Source organism: Aythya fuligula, chromosome 2 (genome assembly GCF_009819795.1).
Source record: "Aythya fuligula isolate bAytFul2 chromosome 2, bAytFul2.pri, whole genome shotgun sequence".
NCBI lineage: Eukaryota > Metazoa > Chordata > Aves > Anseriformes > Anatidae > Aythya > Aythya fuligula.
The window spans coordinates 138634747-138657812 of record NC_045560.1 but is presented as its reverse complement, the minus strand read 5'-3'; the positions used below and the strand labels follow the sequence as shown (position 1 = coordinate 138657812).

Below are 23066 nucleotides of genomic sequence, written 5' to 3'. Positions count from 1 at the left end.
TTATTTTCATGTAAGGTTAGTGTTTACTATTTGCCCAGAGTCTAGTGAATTCAGTCTGGGTCTCAACATAATTAAAGGGCCATGTCTAAAAATCCAGAATAGCCAGAGCTCTACTTGCCGGCTCAAACTAGGAACTTCAAGTAAGTCTGATTAGGATGGAAGTTATTGTTTCTAAGTCCTAAATTCTGTCAATATAGAAAATAAATTAAAACTAAGTAATTGAAAGTTTAATATATAAAAAGATTTCTATGTGACTTAACTTTATATAACTGATATGTATAGTTTAAGAGATTTAATGGAAGCCACCTCTGTGTCTCTTTCTGAGATATCTGGGTTTGAATTTTACGAAAGTGAGCTCTTTAAATGAACTCTGTAGATTTGAATGTACACACTTGAACCCCTTGTGTCTAAAAATGCAGCTTAATTTTCTTCATTTGCTGTTTTAAATTGAGATGAACAATGCCTCTCATCATGCAGTCTCATCCCAATAGCAATGCAGAACAAGACATACACAAGTAGATAACATAGCACTTAGTAAAAAACAAACGGCACAGATTTTGGTCTTTGTCTGTGTGGTGCCACTGCTTTAGACAAACGACATCCTACAGTGTCTGCAGATGTTTTCTACAAAACATGTTTCTGAAGGCACTCAGCAGCAGCTGCCTACTGCATCCGACATAGATCATCTTGAGATCTTCAAATCTTCAGTGACTGATCACATTTAAAGTGCAGCGAAGTATTCTCAGGTCCATTCTCACTTTCATTTTACTTTGTTAATTGACACAATTCTTTGTTATCCTTCTGTCGCTTTGTCTGATGCTTTTCGTAACATTAATGGTGACTTCTTTTGTAGGCATTTTCTGTGTGTCCCGTTTACCCTGTGAAAGTTTTAAACAGCACAGTGAATTCCACACTGACAGGACAGAGCCATTGGCAACTGCCTCATAATTAATGGAAACACTTCTATTTACTAAACAGAAAGACCTCATCAATCTTCACGGTACTGTGGTGTGGAACAAGTTTCACATTCAGCATGGGTGTAAGCTTTTATAGCTGCTTATAGGCTGTGGACATCAGTAGGCTTTGGATCAACCCTCTTGACTATTATTAGCATTTCTGTACGTGTGTATTCAGAAAGTGGGGCAGATAAATCTGGTTACAGTCCAGAAGTGGAAAGTAGAGGCTCCTTTGGATGTCACTGGGAATCGGGTGTGACTAGCCTGAGCTGGACTTTTCTCTAGTTTCTTTTAGGCTTCTTAAAAGAAAATACAGTTTCAAAATAACTCTTAGTTCTACTTGCATATAAGACCTACATGTACATACAATATATACCTTCCAGATCTTTGTCAAGTTATTTCCAAATATTCAAAAAGTCAGTCTCTCTGAAGCATGCAAATACATCCCTAATTTAAATTTATCCTCCTTCATCTCCTAGGTTGTCTGCTTGTTTCCGTAAACAGTGTGCTGTAATGCTCAGGAAACTGCATAGGGCTAGCAAAGGACACTCATGAGTGGGCAGATATAAACACAGAGCTGAGATAGGTGGTTTTGATCATTGCATTTCCAGTGTTTCATAAGGCAATTTGCAAATGTAAATAAAGCCAGGTAAATTAAGTGTAATTTACTTGGTAATAATGCCAGCTGTAATGTCTGGTAAAATTCCACTGATATGAATGGAAAGTACATGTTTATCTGTGGGCAGCACTGGGAGTCACATCTTCCAGCGCCTATTATTTCTCATTTCTGCACTGAATACACCTGCTGCTTTGCTATCTACCCCCCCAATGCTCATACTCACACAGTGATTCTCCAAAGACCACATGTAACATGAAAATCAAGGTAGGTTATTGTCAATCAGTGACATAACCTACTTCACCTTTGCTTTTGGGGTTGATTGGCCATTATATTGCCTTCACTCATCTTAGGACTCTTTTCATCAGCAGCATCTTTTACATCCAAGTCCTTTTCATCTTGCAAACTTCCCCAGAGTGGCTGAGGCTGGCAGGGCCCTCTGGAGGCCAGCTGGTGCCACCCCTGCTCAGGGTGCCCAGCACCACGTCCAGATGTTACCCTCATGGGAGAGTGCTAAGCTTCATCAGACACAGCCCATGCCATGCCCCTTCCCTCTCAACACCACAGATTGAACCCTGTCATATGACCAATGGATTGGGTGAGGAAGGAGGATGCTGTAAAGCTGGATGCCTAAGAAAATGAAACACAGAGAGGTCAAGCAAATTACCTCCCATTGCCTTACAAACTAATGGCATAGCCCAGGTCTCCTGAGAGCCCCACGTGCTACATCACATTGCTTTCTATGGCATTTAGAGATAAACTGTAGTCAATGTGAATATTCAGATGAATAAAATGGACATATTTTGATTTGGTGCGTATGTGTGTGTGTGGCAGAAATAGTCACACTGCCTCCCCTAGGCATCTAAACTTTAGGTGTCCAAATTGGAAACCTACTCACCTTATGGTTACCTAAATAGCTGTGAAAACAAGATTCAGAATTGCAACTCAGAGCTGGAGCCTAACTCAGGTACTACACCTTCTCCACTGTAGGAAGCTACATTTCCTTTTTGGGTATAAGAAACTTAGACAAATTTTATTCCTTTCTTAGATACCTCCATTTAGATGTATAGAATAATGTGAACGACCTACTAAAAGTGCTACAAACATTATGTGATGCTATAAGTACCAGAAATTTCCTTTCCTCACTGGGTTGCAATAGTACAAATACATTACTGAATGTATCTTAGCTAGAAAAAGGTAGGAGGATACATTCAACGCTATAGTGCCCCAGGTCAGGAACCCACACTTCGCCAAGAAGCCAACACTCACGGTATTAATATGTTGTGGGAATTTACCCATATTACCCCTATTATACATATTTAGACTAGTAAGCCTAAACGCAGAAGTAATTTTTCAATTGCTTGCAAAATGAGAGAAACAATCTCCAACAATATGTCACGTATACACTATAATTCTGAAGTGTGGCCAAGTCTCTTTCAAATGGGATTAATAATTATGTTAGTTGTGTTCAGCCACATTCAGCCTGACCAGTTCTTTTTTCTCTGTGGGCTAATGCTTATAAAAGGCATTTATGTTTTTTTTTTTCTTTACAGCAAACCTGTGGCTTTAGATGTCATGCTGATGTACGACGTGTACCTATACTTTTGGAGCTGTGGGATATGGCAGGATTTGTGTCACTGGGAAATGTTTCTGTACTTCAGAACTGTGACAGGTAATATTGTGAAGGTTTAAAATACGCGTGAAAGTGCCAACGCGGTTGTTTGTTAGAAAATAAAACTTAAAGTTTACCACAGATTGCTTTTTCCATTTGCTGAGGCCCCAAAGACTGGCTTTTTCATCCATGGTTGTTATGGATGATCCTTCTACAAAGCTTACACTAGGTGAGGGGTAGAAGGAGGTAGGACCTGATCCAAAGCCTAGCGAAGTTGTTGAAAAAACTCCTACTGCCTTCTTCAAGCTTTGCATCTAGCCTTGAATGAACCATGCAGTGCACATAATTTCAGCAAAGCAGTAATGAAGGAAAAACATATTCCCTTTCAGATTTTTAATCTAAATAATTTGCACAACACATGGCACAGCGGGACTGAGATGAAGAATAATATGACTTTTTTTTTTTTTCCATAACAAGTGTATGGATTGCTCCAGCTGCCAAATAAAACATCAATTTTGTGGCCATTCAGGCATGAGACATTGTCAGAGGTGCTGGGCTTAATCACACTGTGGTGCGGTGCAACCATTTTGTCTTATCCCAAGGCATCAAATACAGCTTGACTGCAACAAGGAGGATTGTCACAAAAATCACGTTGACCCAGCTGAGGTAAGCACTGAGTGCTGGGGCATGTAATTAATTACACCCTCACCTCTGCTGCTCGGAAGCCGCTCTGTCGCTGCGGCACAGCTCCAGCGGGGTGAGCCGTGGGGTTTGCGCACTGGGGACCGCTGATGGTCCTCTTCTCGGCGTTCAGAATCCCTGCCGTGGCTGACGTTGTGCTTACACCCGTCTGAGCTGATTTTCCGTCCTCCAGAATACCTGGTGGGGATGTGTGAAATTGTGCAATTAGTACTGAGCAGCCGGTTATAACTGTGGCGGTGGTTTCCTCCTGTTTCACCCCTTTTTGTAGCAATGCAAGTCATGGATACCACATTGAGAGCATCCTACCTCGTTTTGTAGCTACCATCCTTACATTTATTTTATTTTTTTCCCTTTCTTCTATATTTCACTGTGAAACATTGACTCAGAAAAGATGGAAGATGGTAGCAGTTCATCCACTTGCAGATCTCCATCAGCTTCGGACTGTGGGAGTTCCCACAAGGAGCTGATTGCAAGAGCAAGGATTTAACTAAGAACCCAGAAGCAGGCACAAAAATGGGTTCCCCTTAAATCTGTTTTAGTTATGGTAAATGTAGGGAGCATGACAGATAAGAGACTAGAGTGCTGCTCTATTTATGGCCTCAAACTTATTTTTGTTGAGTAAAAAAACTCATAAAAATATATTTCATACTCTTTTGACCATCAGTAATAAAATAAATTATTAATTTGTTTTCTGCTCTAGCTGGGTGGACAAGGCAGACATTGTACAGTATAATACTGACCAGCCTAAAAGAATTTTCTCATCTTATTACATTAACAAAAATCTGTTGTCATTTACAGTAAGTGCAGAGCACTACGCGTCTGGTTGCAATGCTGAGTCTGAAATCCAAATACAAAGAGCAAATGGGATGCATGACTGTAGGTCTCAATTTTATTTTGGCAAAGCTTGTTTATAAAGAGCTTTATGTTCTAATAGGAAAAAAAATTACTAACTGGCAATGAAGGTATCAAACCTGAAGAAGATGCAAATAGTCACAGATTCTAGGGGAAAATAAATATGAGGAAAAACAATGAAAATTCGTTGGTACTTGAAATGTGCATTGCATCATCAAAACCTCCTGTCATGAACCAGGTGGGAATCCAAACACAGTATATGGGTATTAAAAATGAAGCAGAGTAAATTCTGAATTCTTTCGGAGAGATCTGTCAGAAAACCTGCTTTATCAATGGAAAACAACAACAGTAGCAGTTTACAAATGCAATGATAGCATTGGTGGATAGGGGAAGACACTGTCTCTCATGACATCCTTGTCTCTAAATTGGAGAGACATGGATTTGATGGATGGACCACTTGATGAGTAAGGAATCAGCTGGATGGTCGCACTCCAAGAGTTGCTGTCAATGCCTCAATGTCCAGGTGGAGATCAGTGACAAGCTGTGTTCCTCTGGGGTCGGTACTGGGACCAGCACTGCTTAACATCTTTGTCAGTGACATGGACAGTGTGACTGAGTGCACCTCCTGCAAGTTTTGTGATGACACCAAGCTGAGTGGTGTGGTTGACAAGCTGGAGGGAAGGGATGACATCCAGAGGGATGTGGGCAGGCCTGAGAGGTGGGCCTGTGTGAGCCTCATGAGGTTCAACAAGGCCGAGTGTGAGGTCCTGCACCTGGGCTGCGGCAATCCCAAGCACAAAAACAGGCTGGGTGGAGAATGGGTTGAGAGCAACCCTGAGGAGAAGGACCTGGGGGTGGTGTCCAGCACAAGGGCATGGAGCTGTTGGAGCGAGTCCAGAGGAGGGCCATGAGGATGCTCAGGGGGCTGGAGCCCCTGTCCTGTGCAGACAGGCTGAGGGAGCTGGGGGTGTTTGGCCTGGAGAAGAGAAGGCCCCGGGCAGAGCTTACAGCGGCCTGCGAGTGCCTAAAGGGGGCTGCAGGACAGCTGGGGAGTGTAACGCTAGGGCAAAGGGGGAATAAGCTTTAAACTAAAAGAGGGTAGATTTAGAATAAATGTTAGGAAGAAATTCTTCACGCAGAGGGTGGTGAGGCCCTGGCACAGGCTGCCCAGAGAAGCTGTGGATGCCCCATCCCTGGAGGTGCTCAAGGCCAGGCTGGATGGGGCTTTGGGCAGCCTGGGCTGGTGGGAGGTGTCCCTGCCCATGGCAGGGGGCTGGAACTAAATGGACTTTAAGGTCCCTTCCAACACAAACCATTCTGTGATTCTACAATTGTAGGATTTCAGAAGTCAATAAAAACTAGTCACTGCACTTCCCTAAACAGTCAGAAGATGGTGTTAGAGTTTTCCTAGGACAGTTTAACTTGTAATGGTAGCTACTAAGCATAATGCTAGATCGTCTATCTTTTGATTTAAAAATAAACAAATATTGAATTGAAACTTGAAAATATTATATTATCGTTTATTTAGGAAACCAAAAAAATACTTCAATCTTTGGAACTACCTTTTTCTGCTAGATATAAAAACAAATGCTGTTCTCACACATAAATCTACTTGCCATCAGACACCAGTAAATCACCTCTCCTACATCTCCAGAAAGCCCACAGCCAGTTGTATTTTAAGTCTTCTGTCTTCCTACCACTCCACAGTGTACAATGAGAGGCAGAAAAGCAACGGTGCAGAACATGAAACAGTATAGACCACACAGACAACCAGTTTTCAGGAAGGGAGACGGAGAGGCCTCTATCTATGTATGAGTAAGAGCTCTAAGCCAGTAGTCATGGCATGGGTTGCTTATTCACCTTGCAGAGGAGCTGCGTGAACAAGTTTGAGCACAGCCTTGAACAGGCAAAATGCTCTAGGCATCCCCTACTAATCCCATTAATTGAATCTTGGATGTTTCAAGTATATATGACTTATAAGTTTTTCCTTCTGTGGAGTCATCCTCCCAAATTACTTTCCACCGTGTGTCCCTTTGGCCATATGGCCTCTAACTGAGTTGTCTTGTGAAACAGTTGTCTGCTGAAAAGTAACTTTATTATTAAGCACAGTTGTTCATTTATCAGAAGATTGTGTTCCCTCCCTTGATCTCGCATAGAACAAATTCTGTTACATCAATACTTTCCTGGAGGCTGATGGAAAATCTCAATCAGTGGTATATTTGGTTCAGTTTTTGTTTTATTCTCTGTTAGCTTTCAGCCTGAGCATCATCCATTGCAGGGATGAGACATTTCTCCCAATACCTGTCAGAAGTGAACCGGGTATCAGCATCTGAGCCTTCCACCTTCAGTCACACTATATAGATACATGTATATACAGATGAGCCTGTGACCACCAATACTAGATGCTCCTAGCAGAGTGAAAAGCTTTTTTATAGAATCCTAGAATATCCTGAGTTGGAAGGGACCCATAAGGATCATCAAGTCCAACTCCTGGCACCACACAGGTCTACCCAAAAATTCAGACCATGAATTATTTTATTCTGAAAGATGTTTGCTACTCTGAAGTTAAGAAACTCTTGACTGCAAACCAGAGATGATATTAAAGAAAAGACCAGGAACAGATTGTTGCTTTTTAAATAGCAACTATTTTGCATTGCTATTTGGAGCTTGCCAGGGTGCACAGAAATGGAAGAGCTAACTTTCCGCTCCTGCACAATCTGGAATTCGCAAGCTAACAGGCTGGCAATGCTAGGAGTCTTGCCTCAGTGTCATTTAAAGCGAGCTAACTGTCTAGATATTTATACCGTCCTCACAGCATAGGTTCAGTAAATACCCTCCACAGACTTTCACTGTAGAGCTTCAGTGGAAATTCAAACAAATGGGTTCAGCAGTGTTGTTTTCTTTCTCACTTTCCTGTCTTCCTGGACAACCCCTGCCAGAAGTCTGTGGGTCTTCTGGGGCCAGGGAAAACAGTGGATCCCATCACAACTCTCTGACAACTTCTTATCTTTTATTTTTAAATGAACTGTCAAGCTTAAATTATTTTTATGGCTTTATTCCCCCAATCAGGGTTTCTGGGTGGTTATCAAACCTCCACCAAGGTAACAGTGACCTTCTCAGGGATGGTTAGGCAATGTTTGGGGACAGCCAGACTGTTCTCACCATGGGGAGAAATGGGCGATAAAAGACAGGCGTTTCATTGCTCATAATCCTGTTTGTTGAAGGTACAGGAGCTCTCCCTCAGTGACCGCAGGGAGGGCACACACCAAGCAGTAGCCCCAGAAATCCAAGCCTATCTTCTCATGGAGAACTGCACTTAAAATAAGTTATTCTCCCAAGGTGATGCTTACTGTCTTCTTCCTTCCTGCTGGCTTTCTAAGCTGCACAGGCAAGTTGACTTTTGTATTTCTTACCAGCCTGATAGAAATCCTTTAGGCGGTAGTCTGACAAACACTTCTTTCAGCAGCATCAGGGGAAAAAAAAAAAAAAAGTGTTATTTTTAACTGAAATCAATCCTTGGGCTTCATTCAGCATCCAGTGACGCAAGCAGTAGCCCCGGCACAACTTAGAAGGTAGCACAGGAGCTGAAACAAGCCGCAGAGACCAGCTCATGTTGGTGACCATCACACAAACCGAGACTGCTCATCCAGCTACACTCATGCTTCTCATCGAGTTGCCTTGCTGGGCTGCCTAAATCCTTCAGAGGTATGTTCACGCTGCTCTGAATGAATCCCAGATCAGGGGACATGTATTTGTTTCTTCCATTCAGCATAGATTCACCAAAGACTCCTGTTGTTTTACAGGAAGAATAGTATCCCAAGGACTTCTGAACAAGTTGCTGGTCCAAAGTACGGTGCGATATGGCTGACTGCTTACAAATAAACCTATACAAATAAACATTTTTCCTAAAATCTCTTTCACTGAGAAGTCGGACGGTTTAAATCAAATGATAATCTTCAAATAATTCTTCAAGTATTTTCAAATTCAGAATTTGAATAAATTTTGAAAAACCAAATTTGCCCTTCCCTTTTCTTTTCAACTAAAATAGTGGCTTTAAAATAGTGTCTCTTGTTCAAACTGCATCAAATATGTAAGTTTTGAAAAATATGGATATGGACAAATATCAACTTTAGTTACTCAGTTTGACACAGAATAACTAGAATCTGCCCCTAGGACCTGAGCATGTTTGAAATGTTCCACAGTTTAAAAGAAGGGTATTTTTTATGAGCACTTTAATAACTGTATTAATACGTAGTGAACAGAGAGCCACCTAAAATGAGAGATGTCTCGATACAACCAGGAAGACCAGCAAGATAGGAAAATCTGCCTGAAATATGTATCCTGTGTGAAGATCAACAGACATATCAGAGGTAATATGAACTCCTAGAACAGGACAAGGTGGATATAACACAATTCTCACCATTAACACAAAAATTAGATAGCATTTTTAGGTAGCTCATATAAACAATATCTCTATATATGTAGAGAGAGAGATTTTATATAATATATAAAATTAACTCTCTAAGAACATCTGCTGCTCACAATTAGTAGTTTATAATAACATTGAATATTCAGACTCCCAGTAGGACACCGAGTTTTTCCAGTCTCTCTGGGATAACTGCCTACTCTCTTTGCTGTAAACTTAATGAAAAATTTAATGTGTTCAAGTAAACATCAGAATTAGTTTTTAGAAGGAAGAGTCTGCGCACTTTGATGATGCTGTTTAGTTCTATCCCTGCTCTAAAACTCTCTATTAAATAACTGTAGCTATTATCTTCAAGTTCCGTAGTGCTTCAGACTTTTCAGTTCTTTAACATATGATAGTGTCCTACTCATGGCTAACCCATGACTTAAGTTTTCTTCATAAAAAATTCTAGGCGGTAAATACTGTTCGCAGGCATATTTTAATTCTTAAATGACACTTGAAAGTTGTGCTCTGAAAAGTTGTTCATAGCCTTGCAGGCTACTCACAAAATAAATAAAGCATGTTTAGATCATATTTTGTTACCCTTTAAACCATTTCCCTCCAAAATGGGAAGGGAACCATCTAAGAAAGATTTTTAAAGGATCATTTTAGTAAAGAGGATGTTCATCACAGAGAATTCAAAGAAAATGTAAAATATGGAATAAAAATCTTAGATGTGTATTTCTGATTCTTTTTCTGTTATGATGACAATGTTAGTGATAAAACCAGGAGCAACATATAGATGATGCTGTAGTTCTTCATACAGCCTGGTTATTCCTAAGAATTAATGCACAAACCATCCTTTATGAGAATATTTCACAAAGATAAGAGGAATTTTTTACTTTTAAGATTTAACTCTTTCTAACCAGATTATAGTATGGAAATAAAGATGATGTGAAGATGGCAAAAATGGTATAATTAATTCAGAGTGCAAAAGAAAAACTGGAGTAAAAAGCAAAAATGCAAAAAGCATGGATCAACTGCTGACAGATACAGAAAAAAAAAAAAAAAAGAGAGAGAACTATGGGGTCAATTTTGTGCACGACAAAAGATAGAGATATGACTTCCTCATAGCCTCATAGCTTTTTCTATAACTTGTCTCTGTATTAGATAGCTAATACATGTTTGCTAGTGATCAGGAAAGGAACAGAAGCAATGAGAGAGCAACACTTACAGGCAGCCCATAATTATCAGGATTCCAGGAAACTTCTGAAAACCTAGATGGCATGAAGGTATGGCTGCCTGGCTGTATAGTCTGGGTCCAAAGAGCAGTATCTTAGTAAGATCCAAAATGAACTGAAATTGTATATTACACTATTTTACAATTCCAAAAAGCAATGTTACAATAGCTAACGCTGAAAAGGAATTGGGAAGGGGTAGGAAGCCTGGTAGTACAGAGAATACATGAATCTTAGCCACAAGGATCAGACCTTGGTGGAGGAAATGATTCCCCATGTGCTTGCAGCAATGTTCTCCTGCCTGACCTCAAAGCAGGAGACACAAATTCTGACCCAAATAAGCTGCAGATCTGACCCAGTACTGTGCACCCTGTGCTGTCATGTGGCGTGGTACTGAATAACAAGCCTGCATCTGTTCAAAGTGAGTAAATGTTGATGAGCACGCCAAATTTATATGTACGGAACTGGCAATGACAAACCAGTAAGGTTCAATTTTCTGGTTCAGCAACACCCTTCTTTTATTTATCACGGCTGTTATCTCATGAATAATGCATAACTGCTTTATAAAATGCCTGCATAATAAGATGTACACTGCACTGTAAAGATGTACTCAGAGAAAATTTGCAGTAAAGAATAATGAATGCTATAACTACAACATGTAGACACTTACGGAGAGAATATGTATTTGGTACTGTCACTGAATTCTTGCTTTTAGTGTCACAGATGGGTAACAGACATACAGATCACTGAAATACCTGTCTTCTAGGCCTGCTCTCCTGATTTGAAACTACTGATGCTTGAGAAAACTACACATCTGCAGGGCTGAGTGCTGGTAGGTACTTGTACAGCAAAAATACAACACAGAATGGGTCCTATTAAAAATGAATGGATTGGAGGCTGTGAAGAAAGTAGAGCTTAAGTCATTGCCTCTGAAGCAGAAGCCTAAGGGATGATGCCAGATGGTCAGTGCAACTGCAACAGACTTTTTTTTTTTCCTTTCTTTTTTTTTTTTTTTTTTTTTCCCAAAAAGGAAGGATTTGGAAACTTTTGGACATAGCAAAGAGTGATTTTTTTTTTTTTTTTGCTCTAGATGAAAGAGCCAGAAGATCTGCAGAGGGAGAACATTCTGCAGCAGGGAAATGTCATCAGAAACAACATCTTGTATTTATTGAATCAGCAGTTATCATAATGCAATACATTTACCTCCCAGACATTCAGAGAATCCAGACCGATTTATCTGAACTCTAACATGATATAAACTGTCGACAGTGAAGCAAAACAAAACAAAAGAAAACAAAAGTATTTGTGTCTTTGCCACTGGGGACTTAGTGCTGCCCTCAGCTCACAGCATGCCCTGCAGCCGGAGGGCTGCATCCCATGTCCCATCATCTGCTTGTTTGAACTCTGCTTGTCCTAAGGAGCAAGGCAGTCTCATTTTCTGTTTAGAAAGTACCTACTTTGCTTTCAGTGCTAAGGAACTAGGTAATAAATAAGAGGAATATGAAGAGATCTGTGTTCATGCAAGACAAGAGGTCTCAGATAACACTTAATAGATAGCAGAGGGCAAATGGGACTCTCTGATCCTCATTTGGCCATGGTTTTGTCATGTTCAGAGTCTTACAGAATTATGTTCTTCTGTAACACAATGGCATAAAATGTCAAACTCGGTACTCAAAGCACAAGCTCATGATTAATATATTTAATAATGTAAATGATATATGCACAACGGGGTCCTGGCAAAACCAAGAAATTAAGCACCATGTCTTGTTTTCCTTTTTTCCAACTTCATTTCTGAGCATAAGACGAATGAGATTTTTAGAGATCTGTGTATTTCAAAACTTCTCCTATCATGGCTTTTTTGAAACATGGCAAGATGCTCCTCTGGTGTAAATACAAGGAATTTTTTAGAGATTCTGAAACTGCAATTTAACATGTGCATGCATAAATAAACATATGATAAATAGCTCTGAAAGTCTGGTTGGATTTATTACTGCAATATTAAGATTTCTGCTGTAGACTACCCAAGGATTCTAGCAAGCAAATAGAACACAGGGAAGTCAGCATTAAAGCCACAAACCTTGATGTGCTCTAGATGGTCTTATTTCCCAGTTACAGACAGATGCAAAGTGTCTCTGTATTGGCATGTTTTGATTTCAATTTATGATAAAGAAAAATGGTACAACTTCTGAGCTGTTGTAAACAAACTTAAAATTTTGCAACCACATCTATGAAATGAAAGGTGAATATAAAATCTATGTTTATTCCAAATAGTAAAACCACTCTGCAATGATCTTTAATGGTGTGCAAAATATCTGCAAAATATTAGCCTGGATTTAGATTTGTTGACTCGTCATGCTGCATGGAAATCTGAATGTTCTGAAGATGCTGTGATCATTTCAAAGATCAAGATACTGCAGGGAAAATAGACTCCAGAAGTAGATTAGGAGGGAATTGGTCTGATCCTGAAGGGAAGATAAGAAATGTAAGCTTGAAAGGATTATAATCAGGGTGCTAGGGAAGGACTTCATGACAGAAAGGCATCAGAGTCCGATGGATGAAGATACAGATTTTAATAGCTGGAACATGAATGAAGAACTGAATTTTCACTGCATTGTGGAAAAAGCATTGGCAACATTTTGGAAGAGCCTCCATACACACGAAGAAGTCTCAGACATTGACGGCTGAACATTTTTTAAGCTTGGGAAAATCTTGAGATGGAACAGATTAAGGAACTTACCAATGCCACATGATGTGCCAGAAACAGACTGCTCTTTCCTCCAAAGCGAAAAATCAACATACGAATAGCAAACCTCCAAAACACTTTAAATGTTAGAAATATAGACAGCATGTGGATCGTATTCTCCACATGCTGTATGGAGATCTATGCTGTGTTTCAGTACTGCCTGTGAAAAATTCACCCTAAAAATGATACACTCCATGCACAGTGCTGTACTTCATGGCTTTCCAAGCTAAGTCAAGTCACCTCTGTTTTCCAGAGGTGTTTGCTTTTGGATCAGCTGGTGTTTGATACTTTACTTTTAAAATGGAAAGAAAAAAAATAGGGAAGCACTGTGCTGGATGGAAAACAAGATGCAAGCTGCTGACCCTCTCCCAACCACCCTTACCACAACTGCTGTACCCACCCTCTCTTAAGGAAGGTCCTGAACAGTGGCTTCGATTTGCAGGTGTTCTCATGGTCTTTCTTTCTTCTTAGGGAGGGGGCAATGAAACATCACTCATTTTGTTTTAGAATAATTTCTGGTACAGAAATAGAAGGTATTATTAGCATTCTCATTACCTAGTTAATCATGTGTGGAAGCTTAAGACGAGTAGGTTGTATCATTTCAATTAATCACTGAGAGGAGCAGCAAAATATTTAGGCAGATTAAACAGAAATCTTCATGAAAAGCATCTACAAGCACATGAAATTTGATCCAAAATGTCTCTTCAGCTTTGTTCACCAACATTCAGCAGCTGGAAATGAAAGCAGAAGCTTCCAGGTGAGACATGAGACGCGTACTTTAACAAAGAGTGATTAGCTACTGGGATAATTTAAAAGGACTTTGGCAAAAGGTCAATGACTGGCAAGTTGTAAATTAAGTCTGAATGTCCCGAAGATACTCACACTCCGTGTGGGAATTAATTTAGAAAAAAAAAAAAAAAAGGCTGTATGGCCAGTTGAAATTTCCAGCCTTACAGTCTATGAATATTTGGATGGATATTGATGATTTCACTGGCTCACGTATGACTGAGATTGTAAAATGCTTTGGCTTAAGATATCTGTATGTGTGTGACAAAGGTGCTGCTCACATTTTGTGCTCATCCTAAAACAATTGCAGTGGTTGTGTTAAAACCTCATGCCATCAGCTGTTAGCAATCTGCTAAGTAACTCCATGACAATTTCTTCATCTTTTCTCCTGCCAGCGCTGAACACACTCAGAAATCACTCAGATAGGAGGAGATATTCATACTTCCAGCACAGCGAGTGTCAGCATAAAACCCTTCTGATGGCCCTCGTGGGAAATGCAAGCAGTTTACAAGAATGACAACTGCAATGTGAGAGGAAGCAGGGAGAGGACTACATGTATATCCAGCTGAAACATATGAACATATGCATTGCTAGGAAACTGGTAAAAAATATCAATCAATAGAGGGGTTGGCTGATTAGCTGGCATACACCTGAGCAGGCTAATGTGAACCCATGATCTTCCAGCAGGAATGGGAGGCTGAAAATTACTTAATTTTCATCAGATGCTTAAAATTTAAGGCTGAGTCAAGCCAACGACAATACAGAATCAGTCCGGAGGCTCACAGTGCATTTAAGAAAACCTTAATATGGAAAATCCTACCTTGCAGCCTAAAGCTGCCAATGCTACCAGTAAAATGTTTCTCTCCCATTTACCTGTTCGTTTTACTCTTAACCTGCATTTTTCCTAAACAGATCAGAAAAGGCAGTGTGACAGCCTAGGGAAATAATTATGCATGTGCTCATCAGGTAATAAGATCGGGGTAGGAATGCATTATCTATCACTGTGCAATAAAGGTACAAGCCACTTTCTTTCATGCAAGTGCACTGCAGAGCCATGTACGTAATCACATAATGCATCTTCTGAAATATTATCCGCACAATCTTGAAAAGAGTGCTGCTTTATGGGAGTCAAATCAAAAGCCTTATACTAAACTCACAGCTTCGGTCATAGAGTTTTTTGGTCCCTCCTATTACTGTGTCTGAATTTAAGATAAAAGCCAACTTTAAAGCCCAGAACTTTTAACTGCAATCTATTGATATCATTTGTAAACTGCAAAAGTACCTGAGAAAAAAAGTGGGATGAGCAACATCACTTCTGTTTCTACTAAGAAATGTATTTTTATACCTGACAACGGGTATCCAGATTTTTTTTTTTCCACTTTAAGGTTTTTGTGTTGTTGTTTTGTTTTTGTTTTTGTTTTTGTTTTTCACTTAAGTGTTTGCACACATCGCATTTTAGTGGCTTTGTTTTAGCCATGGGTAAATGACTATACTGGGGTAAACTATCAGTCCTAGCGGGTCTACTTTAGACTGTAAGAGGGATTTAGAAAGTCTCGGCCTTTGTCTGGAGGGGAATTATTCAGAGATAAAGAGACCTGGTGGAAAAGTCTTCATAATATGTTTAAAAATCATAACTGATTGGGGCTCAGGTTGTACAATCCTTCCTCAGCCATTTCCTTCAGCAAAGCAGAAGGATGCCAGCACCTGCTTTCGTGGGGCAGGATGGGCAGCTGGAGGTGGCAGCACCTCTTAGGGGGCTCAGTGCCACCCTTGGTGCCACAAACACACGGCCATCAAACTCTGCTGGGGCTGTCACCTACAGAGCCCAGGGCAGCTCACAAAACAGCAAGCTGAAGGCTCTTAGTAGGAGATTTCTCTCATCTGTTGATTATCTCTGATACTTTTAATTAAGTTTATCATGCTGTGGACTCTCCTTTTTATATGGCAGTGGATATTTGTTAAGGAAGAATTCATTAACAAATACTTAGAGGTGGTGGAGGGAGTTTATTTGCCCCATTAGAACACACTAAATATCACTGACACCTTTTGCTGAACTGACAGAACACAAGAAATAAAAATACTCACAAAGCAGATGATTTCCCAGAATGGCCACAGTGCGAAACAAGAGCAACTGTCCCACCCAAATTATTTACTTTCCCTACACATTCTCCCAAACAACATTTACTTCTTTAACAACCCTTCTCTCATAATCTAGCAAAAAGCTTAATCGTGTGGTATCAATATCAACAGGACTTTTACCGTGCTCAGAAATGAGATGTTTAATTTCAGGAGTGTGGTGGGTATGGTCTGAAGACTCAGACATACAAGGAAAATATGGTTATTACAAAAAGCCTTATTTATCAGCTGAATCAAATTCTTCTAATAATTTTAACGCTGTCTTGCAGTGGTGTAAATATTGGTTTGGGCCATCACTGGGTTTGATGCTGAGCAAAACCCAAGGGTATGTGCTGAACGAAGAACAGCAGTGCTGTCAGTGCAGTGGGCTGCCCACCATCATTTATTACAGAGGCTTTCCATTTAGTTCTAGTGTTTTCCTCCACTGCTGTCTAAGGCTTTTTATAATTCCCTGATCCATAGACACATGCAAAATTGTCTATTTTTACTGGCAAAGGCTACTGCTATTTTCCCATTTCCAAGGCAGGAGTACAGCTGGGCAGTGCACCAGTGCCGTTCCCCTATGTCCTGCTACTTCACATCCCTCTCTGGCAGATGTGCTGAAAAGTTTAGCTAAAGTCACTGAAGTATTTGTGGGTGATCAGTTCTTTCAAAACAGCCGCCTTTCTGAGCTTTTGGTATGGAGTTTGTGCTTTCTAATCTGCTTCTTGTGCAGCTGTTAAAGGACCTGCAATGACACGCTCTACAGAGGAGCCTTACATGTATAGGAAGGCTGTTACCCACCCATGTGAATGTTAACACACTAGAAGCTGGTGTGCAAAGCTGAGCAGACACGTAAGAACTCTGCTTTCTGAAAGCCACATGATAAAAATTAGAAGCAAAAGCTTTCTCTCTCTATGAAACATCACACATGCTCTATTGTTCTTTCTTCTCTTGCCTTTTTTTTGTTTGTCTTAGAAGGGTTTCTTCAGTACAGTCCTCCATACAGACTCCAGTGACAGCTGAACTTGAAAGAGACTGTACACTTAAAGTCCAGAAACAATATTAAAATGGGTTCCTCTAACTCATACCATATTATTATACCCAAGATCTGGATTAAGGCAGAGTATGGAATTACTGTAATATGTCTACAGCCCAGGAAGATGCTCTGTTTATTCACTTTTACTGTAATTCTGACCAGCAATAAGGTTATCTCCTTAAAATATCACATTCCAGAATCACTGCTGTAGTTGTTCCTTAAGCATACCAGATTTTGAAGCAAGCAGTTAAACAAGCAGTTTTAACAGGCAGAAGGGATACTGATATACCTGAATTACTCACTAGCAAAAGTGAGCAGTCTTTGGCTCCCGAGCTAAAACAGATTTTTTTATTAAATGCTCCTCTGCAGTCTGATTTACAAGAAACACTCTGCTGCACAAAAGAAGTTCTTCATTTACAACCTGATGCTTGTTCATTTATATTAAGCCTTTAACTGTATGTTTACCTGGCAAATGAAGCAAGAGATGATTGCAGCTGTGGTCAAAACCAATCCCCGGTCTGTGTTGTTATGGCAACTAGTATTCAAACAGCCCGAGGATTTTTCTCAAACTGCATTCAGTCTCTCCTACTATAGAGAATGGAAAAGCAATTTTCAAAAACTTCTGTACGGAAGGTTGACATTGAAGCATTGCTTTCTGCATACTGAGGCTTGGCCAGAGGCTAACTGCAAGGATGAGCACAGGCTATAAAACTTCCCGTAGTCACAAAACAGCAGCTCACAAAACAGCAGCGTAACTGTGTCCTTTAACCCCAGAGGAAAGAACACGAATTATTCATAAGTGCACAACTACACTAAAGGCAACCTTGCAAGGTAAAATGCTAGCCAAGCAGGCTGCTGGATACTAATGACATTTTTCTCCTATTCTTGTGATGGAGTTTTTACAGTATTTTTTTTTTGAATAAAAGGCTACAATCTGCTCCCATTTCATAGCTGCTTTGTGAATGTCTTCACAAAGGGATGAGCTGATCCCAGTGTAGGTTTCATTTCTGGCAGATCACCAACTGCAGTTCTGTTTTCTGATGCCAGTTGTTTCTCCCAGGTGCATCAGGTCAGACCTGTGGATAATATTTTTCTTCAATGTGCTTCAGGAGGAAAGACTTTACTATGGGAATAGTACAAAGCACAAAGACAATAAAAACCAATTGTCTTTGGTTTCAAAGCCTTAGCCAATATTGTGAGAGAGGGAATGATAAAAAATAAATGAACGTTTTATTAGTCGAGGCACTGAACAAATGAGTTCAGAGACAATCAATACACAGCTTCTCAGCTCTGATAGAAGGGAGATATTTTTCACTTGGTTGCTACATCATTTAAAAATTAATTACTTTTATTTGCATTTAAGTAACAATCTCCAGCCAAGACTGGGGTCGTACTGTGCTAGTCACTGTTGGAAGCAGGAAGGACAGATCCTGTCCTAAGGAGTTTGCAGCAAATGAGCTAAATCTTGACTGTTAGGTCTTCTTAACCATGAGGCAACATGCTGCTTTATCCAATCTGAGGCACTTTCAAGTGTAATAAAGAAAAAATAATTGAATACAGCAGCTTAGTCACTAATGAATGAATAAATAAATAAATAAATAAAAGAAACAGAAATAAGATGGTCTACTTGAGAAAGGATAAATTGTTATAGTTGCTACTTACTTGGTTTTGAACACACTTTTCCAGCACTGGTAGGAAATTTTGCATCTTAACTTCCCAGCCTACACACATGCACATATCAGAGATTCCCAATGTAACACAGCAGAATATGCAAATGTGTTTCAAAATACTTCAGGTTTTGTGCATTTTTTTTCACATTAAATCTTTTCCTTGTGGTTTGCCTGTAACGCATTGTGTCTGCCCTTGGGGACCAGCCTGATCCTGTGGATTCTTCCTCCCTCACAAAGTCATTTCTCGTGCTAACACTTCCACTTAGCTGAATCAGACTGTCTGAAAGGGAAGGCAATTTGTGCAGAGGGTTGCAAGGATCAAGGAACGGTTACCAAGCAGAAATGTAGTCTATTATTTCCCCCAGCTATAGCCTACGCAGTAGCTGAACCTTGTGAAAAGCTCTTCGCTTGCACACCAATGGTGCTCGTATGAGAAGCTGCTCCTTTGTACTCTTTCATTGTGAGTCCTCCTTTTTTCTCCCTCCTGGAAGCCACTCGCCCCATGAACAGTACATAACCTCGTGGTTTAGAAGATGTCTTTCAATTTCACCACCTGCGGTGCTTCATGAAGTCGTTTATTACTTTTTTACTGCACTCATCCTTACCAACGCACCCTGCTCATCACTGCCACAGGCTCAGCGCTGTCATGCAGCCAGCTGCGATCACACGTATTTGTGCCTGTTAGCGACTGGTCCTGAACCTGGGAAAAGTTGTCTGTGTGATTTTAGCTGTAACAATTGCTCTTGTCCCATAGGTCTTCCCCCTCCAAAATGGAGAAAAATGTTAAAACGTAAAAAATCATGTAGGGAAGCGAACAAATATTCTAAGAAAGGATAAGTTGAAATAGAAAATTAAAGAAAAAAATAAAAAAACCTATTGCACGACTTCCTTTTTAATTTAATGAGAATTTAGCTCTCAAAATGCTTTAGTAAATATACAAACTTTTGGCTGCACAAATACATCCAGTTCCAATGAGAGTAGACAGAACGCTAAATATGCTGTCTTACAAGAAGAGAAGGATATAATGAAATTTTGGGATGAGATGAGATTACTAAAATTAATATATAGCAGTTACTAGCCCTTTCTTCATTGGTATGCTCACTGATCCTGTATACCACATGTTCTATCCACCTAGAGCAATTTGTCCCTGTTTCTGTTTTGATATCCAATGTTTGGGGTTGTTATTTTGCACTCCTTTGACACAAGCCAACAATCCCAGCCACCTTGTTGTTGTTGGCTCATTCCCCCAATCGTTCCTTCATCCTGTCTTCACTTCTCTCTCTTCACTGCATTTTCCCAATTTATTCCAAGGGAAAAATGACAAAGGACAACTGCATCCTCTTCTCCCAGCTGCCTTTGGCTTGCCCCCTTCCCCCTGGCTCCCAGCTGCAGAAGTTTCCTACCTCCCGTTACCCCAGTTTTTATGGGATCATATCCCATCTCCTCAGCTGCCCCTTCATCCTCTTCTCCCCTCCCTTATTCTCCTCTTTTGTCCCCCGCTCTTCTGTAGTTCTCAGCTCTCACAATAAAGCCATGTTTTCCTGTGTAAGCCTTAAACCCACACTTGACCTCATTTGCCCCTCCAATTGCTGTTTCCTCTCCCTTTCATCTGTAAATTCACAGAATGCCTCGTTTCTGGTCACTGGAGTACCTCTCCTTAGTCCCTTCCTTTCCTACTCAGCCATTACCCTACCACAGCTCTCACTGAGGTACTTTATGACTTTCTAGGACCACTGAGCATTCCCCAGGTTCCTTAAGCTGCTGGCTGTGGCCAGCCTGGCTGCATTGAAGTGTGAATCTTGCCCTTCTGAAGCCTTGTTCCTCCTTGTTCCTATTAGCCTCTCCTCATTCTTCTCTATTCATTTCTGCAATGTATTTTTGCAGAGTGTTTCTCTTGCCCTAATCATTTACTAGTGTACTTGAGAGCCATCTCTTGCCTCTTATCTCTGGTATTCTCATCTGTGAATTCAATTATCGCGTGTTTCCGTGTAGAACACTTACTGATCCATCCCTTTATCATCTCCTATTCAGTATCACATCTCAGACTTCTCTGTATGATGTTCAGCCATCAACATAAAGTAAATATGGCTAAAACAGTGATGAATGTGAGTCCTGAGGCCATTCTTGCTGTGTCTATCCTGCTGGAGATAGCACCGTTGCCTGTCATTCAAGCTTCCCAGTCAAAATCATCTCAAAGCTCTTTGAATTCCTTCTCTAATCTTTTCCCCCAGGAGTACAACACCCCCCTTCTCTTCTGCATCCCTGTCACACGGTGTCGTCGTCTCCCCGCTCCGGCTGGCCGGTGGTGCCCACCTTTGCCAATTTTCAGCCATGCACTTTTTGTGATACCTCCCTGGTGCTTTGTAGCTTGGTATAAAAAGCTGCAAAGCTTCTTCCCTCACCACACACGCGCTGAGGCTGCCCGTATGCACTGACTGCTTTACACGCAGGCTAGGATCTATCTGGGCAGCACTCATTTCCCCGTGGTGCTGGTACATCAGCAGCACGATGAATTTCTGGAGCTAGCCTGAGATTTCTAGACACCTCTGCATACCGACTAGTTCTGACAAGACGTTCAAAGCCCACATCAGATCAGAGCTCCTCGTTCCCTATCCCACCTTCGTCCCTAGCGCAGTGCCCGGCTCCCCCCAGCCCCATCCCAGCCCGGGGACCCCCCCTCGCCCCCCGCCCGGCCCCGCTCACCGCTGCGCCCCGCGCCCTGCTCCCTGCCTCCGGCCTCGGCGCCGCCGGGCTCCTGCGGGGGGCTGTCGGAGTCGGTGTAGGTGAGCCAGGTGGACTCGGTCTCCCTCGTCCAGCTCTCGTAGTACCGGGGCTCGATGGCGTCTGCCCGGCTGCCCCCGCAGCCCATCGCGGCGCCCGCTCTCAGCGCCGCATGGGGCACGGCAGCATGGTGCTGCTCTCACTGGCACGGCTGGGCTCGGTTTGGCTCGTTTGGGCTCGGCACGGCTCGGAACGACCTCCCCTGTCTCCCCCCGCCTTCTCGCCCCCTCTCCCGCTCACCCCCTCCGCCCCATCCCCGTCCCCGCTCCTCCCCGCCTTTATCATCGCCCTCAGCCTCCCCTCCCTCCTCGCTGTCCCCTCCCCTCCTCTCTCTTCCCAGCCCTTTCCCTCTCCCCGGCCCCCTTCTCTCCCCACGATCCCCACCGGGTGCTGCACCCCCCCCACGAGGGAGGGCACCCACCATGGCTGGCATCCTCCTGGCCTGCTCCCACAGCCCCTTCTGCATCCCGCGGTGGGGTCTGGCAGCCCGTTCCCTAAACCCACCTGCCCCCTGCTCGATTTCACCCCTGGAGCCTTGCTCCTGGCGTTGGGACCAGTGTAGTTGCTGCCGGGGAACTGGGAACCCAAGGCGCAATGATCAGTGTCTCGCCCCAGAGAAACTTACACTCTTCCTCCTTCAATGCAGGTTTTGGGAAGCAGTCGAGAATAAACAGGGCTACTGACGAGATTCCTACAAGACGGAGTATTATTTACACCAGGGTCAGTAATTTCAGTAGGACACAGGGGCTTGACACTGACTCACGCTGATGCTGGCTGCCACTTGTGTTGCTGCTTCTCAAGGCCCCAGCAGGGAAGGAGCAAACCCCATTAACATCAGGCTCTGTAGGATCATAACTTGAGAGGGTAACTTTACTCCAAATAAGTGTTTTTCTCATGTAATCACTTTGCAGAGGAGCAGTGGCATGACCATTTCACCCAAAAAAAAGCTCCAGAGTGGCACAGAAGTTGAGTGGTGGGCTTCCCATGGGCACACAGCGCAGGTGTTAGATCAAAAAGAAGTGCTGGAGAGACTCGGGATGCCCAACGGCTGGAAGCAGAAGCATGAGCTCTTTGAAGCTAAAAGCTCTTGTTCCCTGTAAGACCATCAGAGGGCTACGGCAGACCCGACCCTTGCATCCCATCCAGCAGGTACCCCCTTCTGCTTGGGAAGGGATTTGGGGCAGAGCTGTCTCTCCGTGTTGCTGAATCACCACCCATCGCACTTCTGGAAGCAGACGCCTGTTTAGATGTTTCTAAGCAGCTTCTCAGCCAAATACTGACTCACGACGATCGTACTTCCCTGCTGAGGTCTGCTGAGATCCCTCACAGCGTGCTGCTGACATTTGTAGCCCACATACTTGTGTTACCGAGGCCCTAGCACCAGTGGGGCAGCGAGCTGGCGGCCATTTTGTCATCACTGGGATCATGCTTTGGTGGATTAATGAGACCTTTTTTTTTAAAGGGGTCTCCAACAGAGGATTTTTGTTCATCAGACTGCCTCGCCACCGGATAATCTCTGGGGCAATGGAATATTGTGGCATTTGGAAGCAA

General features: G+C 42.0%; 1 protein-coding gene across 1 annotated transcript; it reads right to left on the bottom strand.

Annotated features, from left to right (window-relative positions):
- Positions 1-720: 720 nt before the first annotated feature.
- Positions 721-21603, bottom strand: BAALC (BAALC binder of MAP3K1 and KLF4). Its single transcript, XM_032182952.1, has 3 exons — positions 21438-21603; positions 3894-4063; positions 721-878 (listed from the first exon to the last, which is right to left on the bottom strand). The coding sequence occupies exons 1-3, from the start codon at positions 21601-21603 to the stop codon at positions 774-776; spliced, it is 441 nt and encodes a 146-aa protein (XP_032038843.1). The 3' UTR covers positions 721-773.
- Between the last annotated feature and the right edge of the window lie 1463 nt (positions 21604-23066).